Raw genomic sequence first — 17,237 nt, 5'->3', positions numbered from 1 at the left:
GAGAGAGGGGGGGAAGCACCATGGCAGCTCAAGTTATTGACACATTCAGCTGGTTCCGAGACAATTCCCTTCTGTTTAATCTACTTGACTGAACAATTGACCACTTTGACAACACATTAATTTAACACCAGTCACCTGTCCATAATCAGCTACGTTGACAGGATAAATAAATTATCAGATTACATTGCTAAATTATATACCACCGCCCTCATTCATCGGAGGAACAGGAAATAACAAAGATCAATGTTGGCCAACCGCTTGCATTTCCTTCCTATATTAATTATTCTCCGGCAGTAGATGGATAGCCTGCCCTTAGGGCACATTCCAGACAAGGTGTTACAGCCTCTTTGTAAATGAGAAAGGAGTGAGGGGAAGAACTGCACAAACCAGTGAAGACCCAGGTTCAATCCCTTCAATATGATAAATTGGTTCGTTCTAGTGATGATGGCAATAGGACTCACATTTAACTTTATTTTCGCTCACTCCTCCTCACGCCCTCTGCAAGCTCAGCCTGTCCATGAGCCCATCTCCTGTCCCCTCAGCCATATTCCCACTGAACTAACTTCATTCCTGGCCCCGGGATAATTACCCCCGGCCTTCCTTACACATCTGGGGTCATCATCCAACATGCTACCCCCAATCCAAGGAGAGGTTTGTTCATGGCCCTCTATCATTACAAACTACCGTCCTCTCTCCAACCCCGCTTTTTCCTCCCAAGTCTTCATTAGTTTTTAACTCTGTGCCCATCTTTCTCACCCTGCCATGTTTGAATATCTCCAATCAGTTACAAATTACACCCCATTCGGAAACACCATGTGCTGCTACTCCACAAGTGCTCCACTATCTGGTGGGGCATTGACATCAAACACACGTCGATGCTGTCAGGCCAATCTGGAATGTAGCATTATGGAAGGGTTAGATCAGATGCAGGAGGGCTGAGGGTCATCTACAGCTCCTTCCATGACCATGTCAACAGCCTTTGTAAAATCCAGAAACGGTAAGTAGTCCCACACCATCAGGTTAAAGTCCAACAGGTTTATTTGGTAGCACGAGCTTTCGGAGTGTTGGCCCTTCATCAGGTGAATGAAGAGTTTGGTTCACAAACAGGACATATATAGACACAAACTCAATTACAAGATAATGGTTGGAATGCGAGTCTTAACAGGTAATCAAGTCTTTACAGGTGCAGACAATGTGAGTGGAGAGGGGGTTAAGCACAGGTTAAAGAGGTTAACCTGTCTGCACCTGTTAAGACTCGCATTCCAACCATTATCTCGTAATTGAGTTTGTGTCTCTATATGCCCTATTTGTGAACCAAACTCTTCACTCACCTGATGAAGGGGCAACACTCCAAAAGCTCGTGCTACCAAATAAACCTGTTGGACTTTAACTGGTGTTGTGAGACTACTTACTGTGCCCCACCCCAGTGCAACGCCAGCATCTCCACATCAAAATCCAGAAAGGCTGTGGAGGGGTTTCTGACACTTTCTGCCAGCTGCCCCAGGGCATGTTGATTGTTGATCTCCCAGTTTACACTGAACTCTCAGAGAAACAGCTTCAGCAAGTACCTGCAACTTCTAAACAGCAATACTTACAGGAACACCAAAGAGGGAAATTCCTCCATTTGTAATCTCTCCAATTGCCTCTGTGCCAAACAGATGCAATGCTTTCTTATCTAGCCCTGAAGGTGTATGCTGCATGCAAGAAACTCTTCATTTTTACACACTTAAGACACCATGCCTAAGCTTTCACAGGCTCACTGTTATCCTATCGACTAATTTAAGAGTTTGCATCATATCTGGGGCTTTTGGCACAGAGAGCCACATGGCTGACAGTGGTGAAGACCTTTGAAAATAAGGCAGAGCTGTGGAAAACCATTGGAAGTCATTTACCTGCGGGATCAAAAGGCAGAATGTCTCCCAGCATTCCAAACACTCCATCGCTCTGGACCCGATTGGGCCACGTGTTATTCCTGGTGTTTGTCACTTTTGGCCCCAACATGTCAGACATGACATTGTCCATGATGTTGTCCATGTAATTGCCGACGAGACCCAAGCTGTACAAGTCCGAACTCAAGTCAGAGTGCACAGCGATATTGCCCCATTGGCTCATGGACCCAATCGGAGACAATCCCGCTCCTGGGCTCTGTGACGTCTGCTGAGATGAACTGTTTGGCCATTTCCCGGGGGCTCGAGGGGTTTGTGGACGTGCTGGCGGTGGCTGTTGCCCAATGGGTTGGAGGAGGTGCTGGTAATATTGCAGTTGCTGCTGTTGTTGCTGTTGCTGGTGCTGGCGTTGTAAGACCTGATGGGAATTCGGCAATGGAGTGTGTGGTACAGTCTGTGGTTGCTGCAGGGTAGCTGCTTTCTGCTCTGGTGCTGAGAGAGAATTCCTTCTGTTAATGAGAGGTGATGCTTTTTGGGATTTGCCCATGTTGAACCCAGAGAGGAAATCAATAACATCCTGCATCTCCTGGTCACTTGGCAACTTGATGCCTTGATCATCCTTCCCATCATCCCCTTTGAAGATATCCCTCTTGTCCATAGCGAAACCATTGACCATTGGGTTGGACGTACCTCGAGAAACTTCCTGTGAATCGATGGTCTTTGGGAAACTTCCAATGTTCAGAATGCTCTGCAGCCTCAGGTCTGAATGGCTGGATAGCTTGGTTTTCCGTTCCTCCTCTGAGCTGTTAATGGAGAAGCCACTTTTAGAGGGTGTGCTTGGGATCGAAAAGCTCCCACCGCCACCGCTGCTGTTACTCGCGCTGTTGCTACTGCAGGAATTTCGCTTTGTGAAACGAGAGGTAAGCTTCGCAAAAGTCTTCTGCAGACCACCAGAGGACTTGATGATAGCCCCATTCCCTGTGGGGAGATCCACGTGAGTCCCAAAGTCAGTGCATTCCCGTCTTAGCTGGATCTGAATGCTTGGTAAAACTTGCTCCCTGTGTTGATAAACAAAAATACCAACTTAATACCCAACAGTGCCACATCATGTTATCTAGATTCAAATGAGAGAGAAACTTAAATACTCAAAATTAGGAGAGAGCTGGAGGATGAATAAGAAAAGGATCATGGGTCAGTGAGATAGGACCAAGAGCAATAAAAACAAACCAAAAATCAGGAAGGACGGAGATACTTTTTTCACTCAAACTACAAGAGAATTCTGGAATTGGTTGTTTGGTTGGGGACTGAAGTGAACAGCAAGGAGGAATTTGAGTCACACATCAGACCTGTTTTTGTTTTCAGCAATTGGAGTGCAGCAAGAACAAGAGGAGATGACACAAGATTAAATGAGTTTGATTTAGAAGAGAGCAGAAACGCTTCAAAAATATCACAGGGATGATTGAGACCAGATTTAGTAAATGAAACAGATGTTTAAGAAGATGTAGGCTGAATGGTTGAAAAGATAGGAACTTATGAAACAGAGTAGGATATTTGGCCCCTTAAGCCTGCTTCACCTTTCAAACAAATCAGGATGGATCTTCTACATCAATGTCATTTTCCCGCATTATCCCATATCCCTTGATATCTTTAATATCCGTTGATCTCTGTCTTGAGCACACTCAATGATTGATGGGATAGAGAATTCCAAAGGTTCACCACCCCTCGAGTGAAGAAATTCCTCCTCATCTTGGTCCTAAATAGCCTACCTCGTGTTCTGAAACTGTGCCCCCTAGTTCTAGACTCACCAGCAAAGGAAAACATCCTTCCTGCATCCACTGTAGTAAGAATTTTGTATGCTTCAATAAGCTCTCCCCTCATTCTGTGAAATTCTAGGGAATACAGGCCTGGTCTCCTCAATCTCCCCTCACAGGACATTCCCATCACCCCAGAAGTTAGTCTGGTGAACTTCATTGCACTCCCTCTACAGCCAGTATATCCTTCCTTAAGGAAGGAGAGCAAATCTGTACACAATACTCCAGGTGTGATCTAACCAAGGCTCCATATAATTGCAGCAAGGTTCCTTTACTGGACTCAAAACCACTTGCCATAAAGGCAAACTTACTATTTGCCTTCCTAATTGCTTGTTACACCCGCATACTAGCTTTCAGTGACTTAAGAACAGGGATACCCAGGTCCCATTGGGCATCAACACTTCCCAACATTTCAGAAATATTCTGCATTTCTATTCTTCCTACCAAAGTGGATAACTTTTCACATCAAATTCCGTCTACCAGATTCTTGCCCACTCACTCAGTCTGAATCTCCCCCAAGCCTCTTTGCGTCTCCCCTCACAACTCACATTCTCACCTAGTAAGAATGTCAGGCTGAGCTATGAAATGGGGTTAATGAGCTTTCTCTATTTTTAAGGGTTCTGTACTGTACCTTCTCTCCTTCCACCTGGATAAGTCAAAGACTGCTGTGTACAACACATCCACCAGCCCAAGTGTTTTCTCTGGGTCCAGGCATCTCTGTAAGAGAGACATGGTGGCAGGATCCTCCTTCAAACACCTTGGGAGAAGGGTGAAAAAAAACAGTGAGAAATCGCAATTACAATCCCGCCACCCCAACTTCTTTGGTGTTCCTGCACTGTGCACCTTCCGAATGATGGCTGCCTACTCCAGAGGCCACCATCACAATCAAGTGGCGAGTTTGCAAAATTAAAGGAACTGGCTCTGGTTCACTGGGTAGAACTCTCGCATCTGAGTCAGAAAGTCATGGGTGAAAGTCCTCCTCCAGAGAGTTGCGTGCATAATCTAAAGATCAGTAAGATGTCTCACAACACCAGGTTAAAGTCCAACAGGTTTATTTGGTAGCATGAGCTTTCGGAGCGTTGCTCACTTCATCAATGAGTCACCTGATGAAGGGGCAACGCTCGGAAAGCTCATGCTACCAAATAAATCTGTTGGACTTTAACCTGGTGTTGTGAGACTACTCACTGTGCCCTACCCCAATCCAACGCCGGCAACTCCACATCATAATCTAAGATGACACTCCTGATACAGCACTGAGGGTGCACTGCACTGTCGGAAGTGAAGAGATATGAAATTGAGGTCGACTTGCTCGCTCAGGTGAGCACTAAACTTTCAATGGTATTATTGAAATAATAGCAAGGGTGTTGTCTCAGTGTGCCAGTTAATATTGATCCCTTTAACAGCACTTACACAGGACTGGTGTGTTAGTATCTGTCACATACAGTCCAAAAGCATTCATGTAATAGATACACTCCATAACATTGGGTTACAAACATCAACATGAAATCCCTGTTCAAACAGACGTATTAACCCAGAATAAAAGCAAAATACTGCAGATGCTGGAGATCTGAAATGAAAACAAAAAGTGCAAGAAAAACTCAGAGTCTGGCACATCTGTGGAGAGAGAATCAGAGTTAATGTTTCGAGTCCAGTACGATTCTTTTTCTTGAGTTCTGAGGAAGAGTTATATTGGACTGGAAATGTTAATTCTGCTTCTCGCTCACTGATGCGGTCAGACCTGTTGAAGTGTTAACCTATTTATTTTAAATGCGTGAACTCCTGTGTTAAAGTAGCAAACAAAAAAATTTCATGCAAATTTAAGCGCTTAAAGAACTGTATTTACACCATATAATTACACAATAGCCTCAAGTCATCTTAAATTGTAAACACGAAAGAGCAGTATAATTTATAGTTCTATCTTATGAGCCTTAATTAATTCAATCCACATTGAGAGAGAATTACAATTACAGAGTTCACAGATCAGCCTTGTACATGTGCACCAACACACACCAATTAGCACTGGTCACACCTCCCATCCGATGCTCCCACTAAGCTGTGTAGCCACACAGCAACAGTCCCCCAAAGGCCGCACAGAAATAGGCCCTTTTCAATTAGGTACAATGCAGCCACGCAACCAAATTTAAAGACGCCACCCATAAATCATCCAGGCATTTCAAATCAAATCAGAGGGAGTGCCGATACCATTCCCAGGACAAATCCCAGCCTTCCGGAAAAAATAACATAAAGAAAAAAATAATTTGATGTTAGCTTTGGTGTTAAAGTCAGAATAAATTTTTAAAAATTTGATTTATTATTGTCACATGTATTAACATACAGTGAAAAGTATTGTTTCTTGCGCGCTATACAGACAGAGCATACTGTTCATAGAGAAGGAAATTAGAGAGTGCAGAATGTAGTGTTACAGTCATAGCTAGGGTGTAGGGAAAGATCAACTTAATGCAAGGTAGATCCATTCAAACATTGTTAGAGAGTTTAAAAGAGAATGAAGTTTTCGAAGCATAGAACGAGAGTAAAAGATAGAATTAGAAGGTATGCTGGGCACAGCTTGCAAGAAGTCGCCTCGCTCTGGCGCCATCTTGGAATTCAATTGGAATTTTAAAATGGTGTAACATCATGAACTCAAACTTTACAACCCACAAAATGTAATAAACCACATCACCCCTTCATTAGCACCGTCTGTAATGATTCAAGTCACAGTCTGTGTAAATGTGGACAGTGGTGAATAGGCCAGAAAGAAATAACTTGCTCACTACATAAAATACAGTGCAGCCAGGATCGCACTCTATTCATAGTCAATGTCTAAATGAAAGCTCAAACATTTCTTACATGAGCAAGTATACTCCCCTCAAGCTGGAAACCTACTGGGGAGAAGATGTGTCAAACACAGATTTTTCAGCTGTAGGATCTGAGTTTAAATCGAACCTACACAGACTGGATGAGCTTAGAGCGTGGATTGCTGCTTCGAATTGTGATGTGGTGGCCATTACGGAGACTTGGATGTCTCAGGGACAGGACTGGGTGCTTCAGGTGCCGGGTTTTAGATGTTTCAGGAAGGACAGGGAGGGAGGCAAGAGAGGGGGGGGAGTGGCACTGTTGATCAGGGATAGTGTCACGGCTGTAGAGAAGGTGGACGCCGTGGAGGGATTGACTACGGAGTCTCTGTGGGTGGAGGTTAGGAACAGGAAGGGGTCGGTAACTTTGCTGGGTGTTTTCTATAGGCCGCCCAATAGTAACAGAGATGTTGAGGAGCAGATGGGGAAACAGATCCTGGAGAGATGTAGGAATAACAGAGTTGTCGTGATGGGAGATTTTAATTTCCCAAACATAGATTGGAATATCCCTAGGGCTAGGGGTTTGGATGGAGAGGGGTTTGTTAGGTGTGTCCAGGAGAGTTTCCTGACACAGTATGTGGATAAGCCTACTAGAGGAGAGGCTGTACTTGATCTGGTGCTGGCTAATGAACCTGGACAGGTGGAGGATCTCTCGGTGGGTGAGCATCTTGGGGATAGCGATCATAATTCTATCTCCTTCACGATAGCATTGGAAAGAGATAGGATCAGGCAGGCTAGGAAAGTGTTTCTCTGGAGTAAAGGGAAATACAGTGTCATCAGGGAGGAAATTAGACGGGTAAATTGGAAGGAGGCATTCTTGGGGAAAAGTACCGAAGGAAAGTGGAGGATTTTCAAGGAATGTTTGTCTGGAGCTCTGCATGACAACGTTCCGATGAGACAGGGGGGTGTTGGTAGGGTACGGGAACCGTGGTGCACGAAGGTTGTGATGAACCTGGTGAATAAGAAAAGAGAGGCGTACAGAAGGTTCAGAGAGCTAGGAGGTGTTAAGGATTTAGAGGAGTATACGGGATGTAGGAAGGAGCTTAAGAAGGAAATTAGGAGAGCGAGAAGGGGTCATGAGAAGACCTTGGCGGGTAAGATTAAGGAGAATCCCAAGGCTTTCTACAAATATGTCAAGAGTAAAAGGATGAGATGTGAAGGCATAGGACCCTTAAAAGGTGAAGGGGGAAAAGTTTGTGCGAAACCGTTAGAAATGGCGGAGGTGCTTAATGAATACTTTACCTCGGTATTCACGGTGGAAAGGGATCTGGATGGTTGTACTGCTGGTTTGCGGTTGACAGAAAGGATCGAGCATGTGGACATAAAGAAAGAGGATGTGTTGGAACTATTGAATGGCATCAAGGTTGGTAAGTCGCCGTGACCGGATGGGATGTACCCCAGGTTACTGTGGGAGGCGAGGGAGGAGATTGCGGAGCCTTTGGCGATGATCTTTGCATCGTCGATGGAGACGGGAGAGGTTCCGGAGGATTGGAGGATTGCAGATGTGGTCCCTATATTCAAGAAAGGGAACAGGGACAGCCCGGGAAATTACCGACCGGTGAGTCTAACCTCAGTGGTTGGTAAGTTGATGGAGAGGATCCTGAGAGACAGGATTTATGATCATCTAGAGAAGTTTAGTATGATCAAAAGTAGTCAGCACGGCTTTGTCAAGGGCAGGTCGTGCCTTACGAGCCTGGTTGAGTTCTTTGAAAATGTGACCAAACACATTGACGAAGGAAGAGCGGTGGATGTGGTCTATATGGACTTCAGCAAGGCGTTCGATAAGGTCCCCCATGCAAGACTTCTTGAGAAAGTGAGAGGGCATGGGATCCAAGGGGCTGTTGCCTTGTGGATCCAGAACTGGCTTGCCTGCAGAAGGCAGAGAGTGGCTGTGGAGGGGTCTTTCTCTGCATGGAGGTCAGTGACCAGTGGAGTGCCCCAGGGATCTGTTCTGGGACCCTTGCTGTTTGTCATTTTCATAAATGACCTGGATGAGGAAGTGGAGGGATGGGTTGGTAAGTTTGCTGACGACACCAAGGTAGGTGGTGTTGTGGATAGTTTGGAGGGATGTCAGAAGTTGCAGCGAGACATAGATAGAATGCAAGACTGGGCGGAGAAGTGGCAGATGGACTTCAACCTGGATAAGTGTGTAGTGATCCATTTTGGCAGATCCAATGGGATGAAGCAGCAGTATAATATGAAGGGTACCATTCTTAGCAGTGTAGAGGATCAGAAGGACCTTGGGGTCCGGGTCCATAGGACTCTTAAATCGGCCTCGCAGGTGGAGGATGCGGTCAAGAAGGCGTACGGCGTACTAGCCTTCATTAATCGAGGGATTGAGTTTAGGAGTCGGGAGATAATGCTGCAGCTTTATAGGACCCTGGTTAGACCCCACTTGGAGTACTGCGCGCAGTTCTGGTCACCTCATTACAGGAAAGATGTTGAAGCCATTGAAAGGGTGCAGAGGAGATTTACAAGGATGTTGCCTGGATTGGGGGGCATGCCTTATGAGGATAGGTTGAGGGAGCTTGGTCTCTTCTCCCTGGAGAGACGAAGGATGAGAGGTGACCTGATAGAGGTTTACAAGATGTTGAGAGGTCTGGATAGGGTAGACTCTCAGAGGCTATTTCCAAGGGCTGAAATGGTTGCTACGAGAGGACACAGGTTTAAGGTGCTGGGGGGTAGGTACAGAGGAGATGTCAGGGGTAAGTTTTTCACTCAGAGGGTGGTGGGTGAGTGGAATCGGCTGACGTCGGTGGTGGTGGAGGCAAACTCGTTGGGGTCTTTTAAGAGACTTCTGGATGAGTACATGGGATTTAATGGGATTGAGGGCTATAGATAGGCCTAGAGGTAGGGATATGATCAGCGCAACTTGTGGGCCGAAGGGCCTGTTTGTGCTGTGGCTTTCTATGTTCTATGTTCTAAAGACCCTAGAAACTGTAAAAGAAATCTCAATCATAATCTAGGCTTCACTTTAACAATCTCACTCAGGATTACTGGCGTGAGAACAGCAAGGTCTGAGATTGAGCCATGTGGCTAGGGCAGTGCTGAAGGAGTTTTCCTTTGCGTCTAACCAATGCTGCACTTGGCCTAAGATTGTTTGATGCTGACACTCTTCAGCCTAAAAGAGTGCGCGTTTGGTCCTCAAAAAGATGAGCACATACCAAAAAAAAGTTAGTTGTGAACCAATATCCCAAAGGCTCGACTCTGCGCATGTCTTTCTAAATTCACGCTGCCCCTTTGAAATGAACCAGTCAGGGATCACTTCCATTGTACCCTTAAAAACGATTACACTTACCATGTTGAAGGGACCTGAACCAAGATCCTGGAGCCCTCCAGGCTAATCTGTGGGGCGTAAGCTTCTTTGTTCTCAATTTGCGCTGTATCCACCACCACCTGATAGTTCCAAAAAAAGACAGTAGTTCAACACCACGCCCATCACTGCTTAACTTACGAGATTTCATGACTAGATACAGTGTTTCTGTTAATGTGTAAATTGAGGGACCTTCCAACCCTGGCTCAACATAAACCAAATAATCCAGTGAAATCGGAGATCAAATTCAGGGACCTTCTTCCTGTGTATGGCTCATCTGGTTACTGGATAAACTTGGGCAGCTGGGGAATGATCGATGCCCTGCCCAATATTCCTGCTAAACTATGCAGCCAAGCAGCAGCCTGGAAGGCCTGGTTTTGTGATAAATATCTGTGACTGCTAAACGTAAAAGGACCTCACACTGAAAAAATCTGGCCACACACAACTAAATTTGAGAGGGAACATTGTTGATGACAACAGATCATGGAGTAGAAGGCGGCTCCGAAGGCTGGTGTCAGAGCATCAGTGAATGCCTAGGAGGAAGCAAACTGCCCCTCAATACTCCAGTTTGAGATTGTACATCTGGTAATTTGGAGAGATTAAGAATCAAGAAGAAAGTGACACACTTCTTAGGCTGGCACAAGGGTCACTGTGACTACAAAATAGAAAACAGATTAATCTTTTACAGTTCAATGTCTAGTACAAGACTAGCTAATTAAACTTAAACAGTTAACATTGGAGCCAGTTGTGCTGTTGGCCTTCTCACGTTAAAGAGATGCAGACTTATTTCATGAAGGAACGTCCATGGCCCACTGGATGTCACTTTTACCTCTGGGTCATCAGGAGATGGGTTCAAGTTCCACTCCGGAGTGTTGAGAATATAATCTAGGCTGACACTCAAGTGAATGCAGTACTGACAGAGTGTTGCATTGTCAGAGTTGATGTTTTCCACATTAGATATTGAACTGAGATCCAGCCAGGAGGATTCAAAGAGCTCATGGTATTATTTGGGAGAGTTGGGAAATTTTCCAAGTTTTCTTAGGCTCTCTCTCTTATCTCGGACCGAGATGAGGAGGAATTTCTACACTCAGAGGGTGGCGAATCTGTGGAATTCTTTATACCAGAGGCTGTGGAAGCTCAATTATTGAACATGTTCAAGACAGAAACTCTCAGATTTCTGGAGACTAGTGACATCAAGGGATATGAGGATAGTGGGGAAAGTGGCATTGAAGTATTAATCTAATTGAATGGCAGAACAGAGTAGATGGGCTGAATGGTATACTCCTGCTCCTATGTTCCATCAATCTGGACTAGATTTAAACAAAAGTCTCATGGGTTGAAGAATAATAACCCAAGTTCTAAAGGTGGAAGAATCACATGCTACCCTCGGCATGCACAACTTGGGTAAGCAACTCACGGAATGATATTTTAATTGTTCACTAGTGATTCCATGCAGATGCTGGGAATTGGATGACAATGGCCAAATTGACTCATCTACAGAACTTCCAGTGCCCCATTTCCACAGGATCACTTCTTACTGATGCTCTGGTTCAGATCAGAATACAGTGAAGGGGTGAATCCAGTTGTAAACCCTCACTCAGCCACTCGGGGCACAACTGTTGCCCAATGCAGCCACTGGACTATGGATTGGAATAGGTGCATCTCCCAGTGTGTCACTTCCAATGTTGAGTGTAACAGTATTAAACTGCAGTCACTTACCAATCCTGCCTGTCCAAACAGCAACTGCACAGCAGTTTTGCAGGCACCACGCCAGGTGGATGGGCAGACCTGATTGAGGATCTCTGTCGGAGACTCATCTCGTGGGGAGACTTCATTCTGTCCAGCTGCCTCTTTGATGAGCTGCACCATGGCTTGCTGCAAGGGATAGCAAACAAAGCCCTTGTGAGCTTTCCACATAACAGCCATACGTTAAAACAAATCCCCTCCCTTTAATAGAAACCTTTACAGTTTAAGGGGAAAAATAGAGTAGGTTTGTGAAAGCACAAGGTATTATGAAGAATGAGATGAGATGGCACCATCTCCAGCTGTGAATCATTTCCTTATAAAGCTTGCTAATAGGAGAGCTTTCTGGCTCATTAGGGGAGGTGGTGACATAGTGGCACTGTCACTGGACTAGTAATCCGGAGACCCGAGATAATGCTCTGGGGTTCCAGGTTCAAATCCCGCTACTGTAGATGGTGAAATTTGAATTCAATAAAAATCTCAAATTAAAAGTCTAACAATGACCATGAAACCATTGTCAATTTTTGTAAAAACCCATCTGGTTCACTAATGTCCTTTAAGGACTGAAATGTGCCGTCCTTGGAGAGAGAATAGAGCCAACGTTTCAAGTCTGGATGACCCTTTGTCAAAGCTTTCCGTAGATGCTGTCAGACCTGCTGAGATTTTCCAGCATTTTCTGTTTTTGTTTAGGATTCCAGCATCCACACAGTGTTTTGCTTTAATCTGCTACCCTTGCCTAGTCTGGCCTACATGTGACTCCAGGTCCACAGCAATGTGACTGACTCTTAACTCACCTTCAAGGGCAATTGGGCAATAAATACTGGCCCAGCCAGCGACACTCCTATCCCATGAATGAATATTTTAAAATTCAACAACTTGTAGGTTTTTGAAATCCAGGTTGCACTAACTCGACCTTTACCTCCATTCATCTTTTGTACTTCTCTGCTCTTTTTAAGCACAATGGTGTTTTGCACTTGGAGCTCAGTTCCTGACGTGGGTTCCCCAGTATATTGACCTACAGATCCGCACTGAAATTCTGCTTCCAAAGAGACCAATCCCTTTTACTTCACACACATTACCCCACAGCATCACTGAGTTATCAACTAATGGTGAATTCATAAAATACAACTTCATATTTTTGTCTAAAAATGGGGATGGAATCGAAACAACCAAGGTGGTTACACAACTAAAATTTTCAACAACTCCACAAAGAGCCAGGGAGAATCTATTCAGTGAGTTGCTGAGTTTCGCAGTCCGGAGAAATCCCAATGCAAACTGCAGCAACTCCGATGAGGCACTTTATAGCATTCTGTTGAAAGCTGAGTTCAACAACTTCACAGCATGAACTCTCTCCTCCATCTCCATTTATTTCAGTTTATTTTATTAATCAACTTTTATTACTTTATATTCTAGTATATATTTAGATTTTAATTTTTTCCACAGTACCGTTTGTCCACTTCTAAATATGGACGGCACAGTGGCTAGCATTGCTGCCTCATAGAGCCAGGGAGCTGGGTTCAACTCCCTGCTTGGGTCACTTCTCCCTGTGTCTCCATGGGTTTCCTCCGGGTACTCTGATTTTCTCCCACAGTCCAAAAGATGTGCTGGTTAGCACATTGGCCATGCTAAATTCTCCCTCCAGTGTACCTGAACAGGCACTACAGTGTGGCGACTCGGGGATTTTCACAGTAACTTCATTGCAGTATTAATGTAAGCCTACTTGTGACACTAATAAATAAACTTTAATCTCACTCTCCATCTTGTTCCCCTCCCCCCCACCTGACTAGGGCCATCTGTCACATTTCTTAGTTTGTCCTTTGACATTCTGCACCTTTGTTCTGCCATTTACAAAGAAAAAACAAAGAACAAAGAACAGTACAGTACAGGAAACAGGCCCTTTGGCTCTCCAAGCCTGTGCTGCTCATTGGTCCAACAAGACCATTCGTTTGTATCCCTCCGTTCCCAGGCTACTCATGTGACTATCCAGGTAAGTCTTTAACGATGCCAGCGTGTCTGCTTCCACCACCCTACTAGGCAGCGCATTCCAGGCCCCCACCACCCTCTGTGTAAAAAACGTCCCTCTGATATCTGAGTTAAACCTCACCCCTCTCAGCTTGAGCCCGTGACCCCGCGTGATCGTCACCTCCGACCTGGGAAAAAGCTTCCCACTGTTCACCCTTTCTATACCCTTCATAATTTTGTACACCTCTATTAGGTCTCCCCTCATTCTCCGTCTTTCCAGGGAGAACAAGCCCAGTTTACCCAATCTCTCCTCATAGCTAAGACCCTCCATACCAGGCAACATCCTGGTAAACCTTCTCTGCACTCTCTCTAACGCCTCCACGTCCTTCTGGTAGTGCGGCGACCAGAACTGGACGCAGTACTCCAAATGTGGCCTAACCAGCGTTCTATACAGCTGCAACATCAGACTCCAGCTTTTATACTCTATACCCCGTCCTATAAAGGCAAGCATACCATATGCCTTCTTCACCACCTTCTCCACCTGTGCTGCCACCTTCAAGGATTTGTGGACTTGCACACCTAGGTCCCTCTGTGTTTCTATACTCCTGATGGCTCTGCCATTTATTGTATAACTCCTCCCTACATTAGTTCTTCCAAAATGCATCACTTCGCATTTATCTGGATTAAATTCCATCTGCCACCTCTCCGCCCAATTTTCCAGCCTATCTATATCCTGCTGTATTGTCCGACAATGCTCATCGCTATCCGCAAGTCCAGCCATCTTCGTGTCATCCGCAAACTTGCTGATAACACCAGTTACACCTTCTTCCAAATCATTTATATATATCACACATAGCAGATATTCCGCTCTCTTAACGGATGCCATTAGCAACATTCTCAGCCTTTATCACCACCATTTACATTCTCTTTGTCCTTCTGTCTCTGACATCTTGGTCAATTACACCCTCCTCTCTGCCATCCCCCCACAGTATAAATCTTGCCCTATTTTCTTTATCTTCAGCTCTGACAAAGGGTCATCCAGACTCGAAACGTTGCTCTATTCTCTCTCCACAGATGCTGTCAGACCTGCTGAGATTGTCAAGTATTTTTTGTTTTTGTGCCGGAGAAATCCTACTTAGCTCCCAGCTGGAATAACAGCGATTGTGCAAGTCACCAGTGCCCGAACACAAACCACCAAGGAATCAACATTGTTTAAAAGACTGGAGAGAATCTCACAGGAAAGTAAAATTCAAACCCATTCCTGGTATACCATCATGACAGAGGGACGATCGACAAGGCAAACAGGGCTGCACTGCAGAGTCAAACAGGAAGGCAAGTGGCAGTGTGCTTTGGTCAAACTGCAATTCCAAGGACTGCGTCCAATTCTAGTCACCCTGAAGCCAGTGCAAGCAAGCAACATGTGACTGCTGCCGAACATCAGGGATGCTGAGCTGAGAGGAATGATTGGAAAAATCTAGGTGTTTCAGTCTTGGAGGGAAGTGATTTAAGATGAAAACTTAGAGAGCAACACAAGACAGTAAGTTGTAGAAATCTCAGATGCCTGCAAACCAAATTGTGAGAATGGTTCATAAATTGTGAAAAGGTAAATTTAGGGCAGATGGAAGAGAATTAAAATGGAGCAGACATTGCGTAGGGTAGTCGAGACAAAAACCCTGGCATCACTTAAAAACAGCTGGGTGTACTAACTGTGAGGGAAGGGGGTGGCTATCGTTTTCTTCCAGCTAGACGAGCTACTTTGAGCCAAATGACCTTCCACACTCCTTTCATTTGTGAGCAATATACCTAATCTCATGTAGGAATCTCATTAAGCAATATTAAAATAAAAACCTTTGTTCCTTGCAGTGCAGAGTTTGTGCAACATATCAGACTTCTGTCTGCAATGCTAAGGTGTAATAGACCACAAGCAGAAGTCCCACAAGAGCACAATTAAAAACTTGTTTTTTAAAAAGCATGTTGATGTCAGTCCTGGGGACCAGTGGAAAATAAGGTGCAGAGGGAGCTGCACGACATCTATTAATCTGACCATTAATCACATAACCAATCCACTTGGCTGACCACAAGCATCTCCAGCATGCTTTGATCAGTGAGTTCCCATGCACTCACAATGATTCATCCTTTTTCCATTCAATTACACTGCAGTTCACCAGAACTTTCCTTCATATGCTCCCTCACAGGGACATCACACTCTATTTAAAGTTTATATTTACCCGCAAGTCCCCTTGTGGCCTAAACCTCTGCAGCTGGGGAGGATCTGATCCACAAAATGCCTTTGTTTAGGGAGTCATATGGCACAAGCAGTCATTCAGCCCAGTGTACTTGTGCCAGTTCATCATAGAAACCCTACAGTGCAGAAGGAGGCCATTCGGCCCATCGAGTCTGCACCGACCACAATCCCACCCAGGCCCTACCCCCACATATTTACCCGCTAATCCCTCTAACCTACACATCCCAGGACTCTAAGGGACAATTTTTAACCTGGCCAATCAACCTAACCCGCACATCTTTCTCTGAAAGATCGATCCAATTAACTCCACTCCCATAGCTCACAAATCATTCTTTTTCAAGTATTTCCCTTCTGAATGTAACTATCAAATCTGCTTCCATCACCATTTTAAGGAGTCTCACAACACCAGGTTAAAGTCCAACAGGTTTAGTTGGAATCACAAGCTTTTGGAGCACTGGCCCTTCATCACTCACCTAATGAAGGAGCAGTGCTCCCAAAGCTCGTGCTACCAAATAAACCTGCTGGACTTTAACCTGATGATGTGAGACTTCTTACAGTGTCCACCCTAGTCCAATGCCAGCATCTCCACATCACCATTTTAGCCTGTGCATTCCCAATCACAACAACTCACTGTGTGAAAATTATTAGCTCTATAAAGCATTTAGATAGTTACATGGGTATGATGGATATAGAGGGATATGGGCCAAATGCAGGCAATTGGGATTATCTTGGGGGTTTTTAAAAAAAGGGCAGCATGAACAAGTTGGGCTGAAGGGCCTGTTTCCATGCTGTAAACCTCTATGGCTCTAATTATCTTAAATCTGCATTCACTAGTTACTGACCTTTCCGCCACTGGAAATAGTTTTTCCTTGCTGCATTCAATAATTCCCCAGCAAAAATACAGATTTGTACACCTCACTTCTCAGAATAACACCCCCACATCCCCAAACAGAAATGCAGGAGGCAACCTCAGAATTCCAATGGAAGTGCGTGATCCCTTCTTTTGTAATCTCAGCATCTTGGGAATTCAATATTACGTATCCGAGGATAGGTATGGGGATTGCAATTCACTCTCAAGATTCAGAGTTACACTGAAAACAAGAAGAATGAGTTTACATTTGCTATATTTAGACCCCATTCTGCCTTCAGATGCCCTCCCCTCTCCCCCATCCAACTGCCCAACACCCCCCCGGCTGCCCTCCCCCACCTCCCCATCACCAAATTCTACCCATTTACCTGACAAACCTGGTTTCTCCCTGGCGTGAAAGTGACCTTTAACTCACCTGATTTACAGCTGCTGCCATGATAAAGGGGCCGTGACGTCCTTACACCCGACAATGAAATCCTCGACAGAAGGCTCAGGAGTGCACTGCCCTACAAAGTTCTCACCTGGCCTGAGACGGGCAGTCGGGTGAGAAATGATTG

General features: G+C 45.0%; 1 protein-coding gene across 6 annotated transcripts in view; it reads right to left on the bottom strand.

Moving 5' to 3' along the window:
* garre1 (granule associated Rac and RHOG effector 1) overlaps nt 1–17,237 on the bottom strand; it is a 202,900-nt gene that overhangs the window by 13,234 nt on the left and 172,429 nt on the right. For all 6 annotated transcript variants that reach the window (XM_078210516.1, XM_078210519.1, XM_078210520.1 and 3 more), the window contains exons 7-10: nt 11,582–11,737; nt 9,848–9,945; nt 4,329–4,454; nt 1,893–2,944 (exon numbers count right to left, since the gene is read on the bottom strand). In XM_078210516.1, coding sequence (XP_078066642.1) covers nt 1,893–2,944; nt 4,329–4,454; nt 9,848–9,945; nt 11,582–11,737 — 1,432 coding nt within the window. The remainder of the gene's footprint in view (nt 1–1,892; nt 2,945–4,328; nt 4,455–9,847; nt 9,946–11,581; nt 11,738–17,237) is intronic.

Source organism: Mustelus asterias, chromosome 4 (genome assembly GCF_964213995.1).
Source record: "Mustelus asterias chromosome 4, sMusAst1.hap1.1, whole genome shotgun sequence".
In the NCBI taxonomy this organism is placed as follows: domain Eukaryota; kingdom Metazoa; phylum Chordata; class Chondrichthyes; order Carcharhiniformes; family Triakidae; genus Mustelus; species Mustelus asterias.
This window is presented reverse-complemented; position numbering and strand designations above follow the sequence as displayed.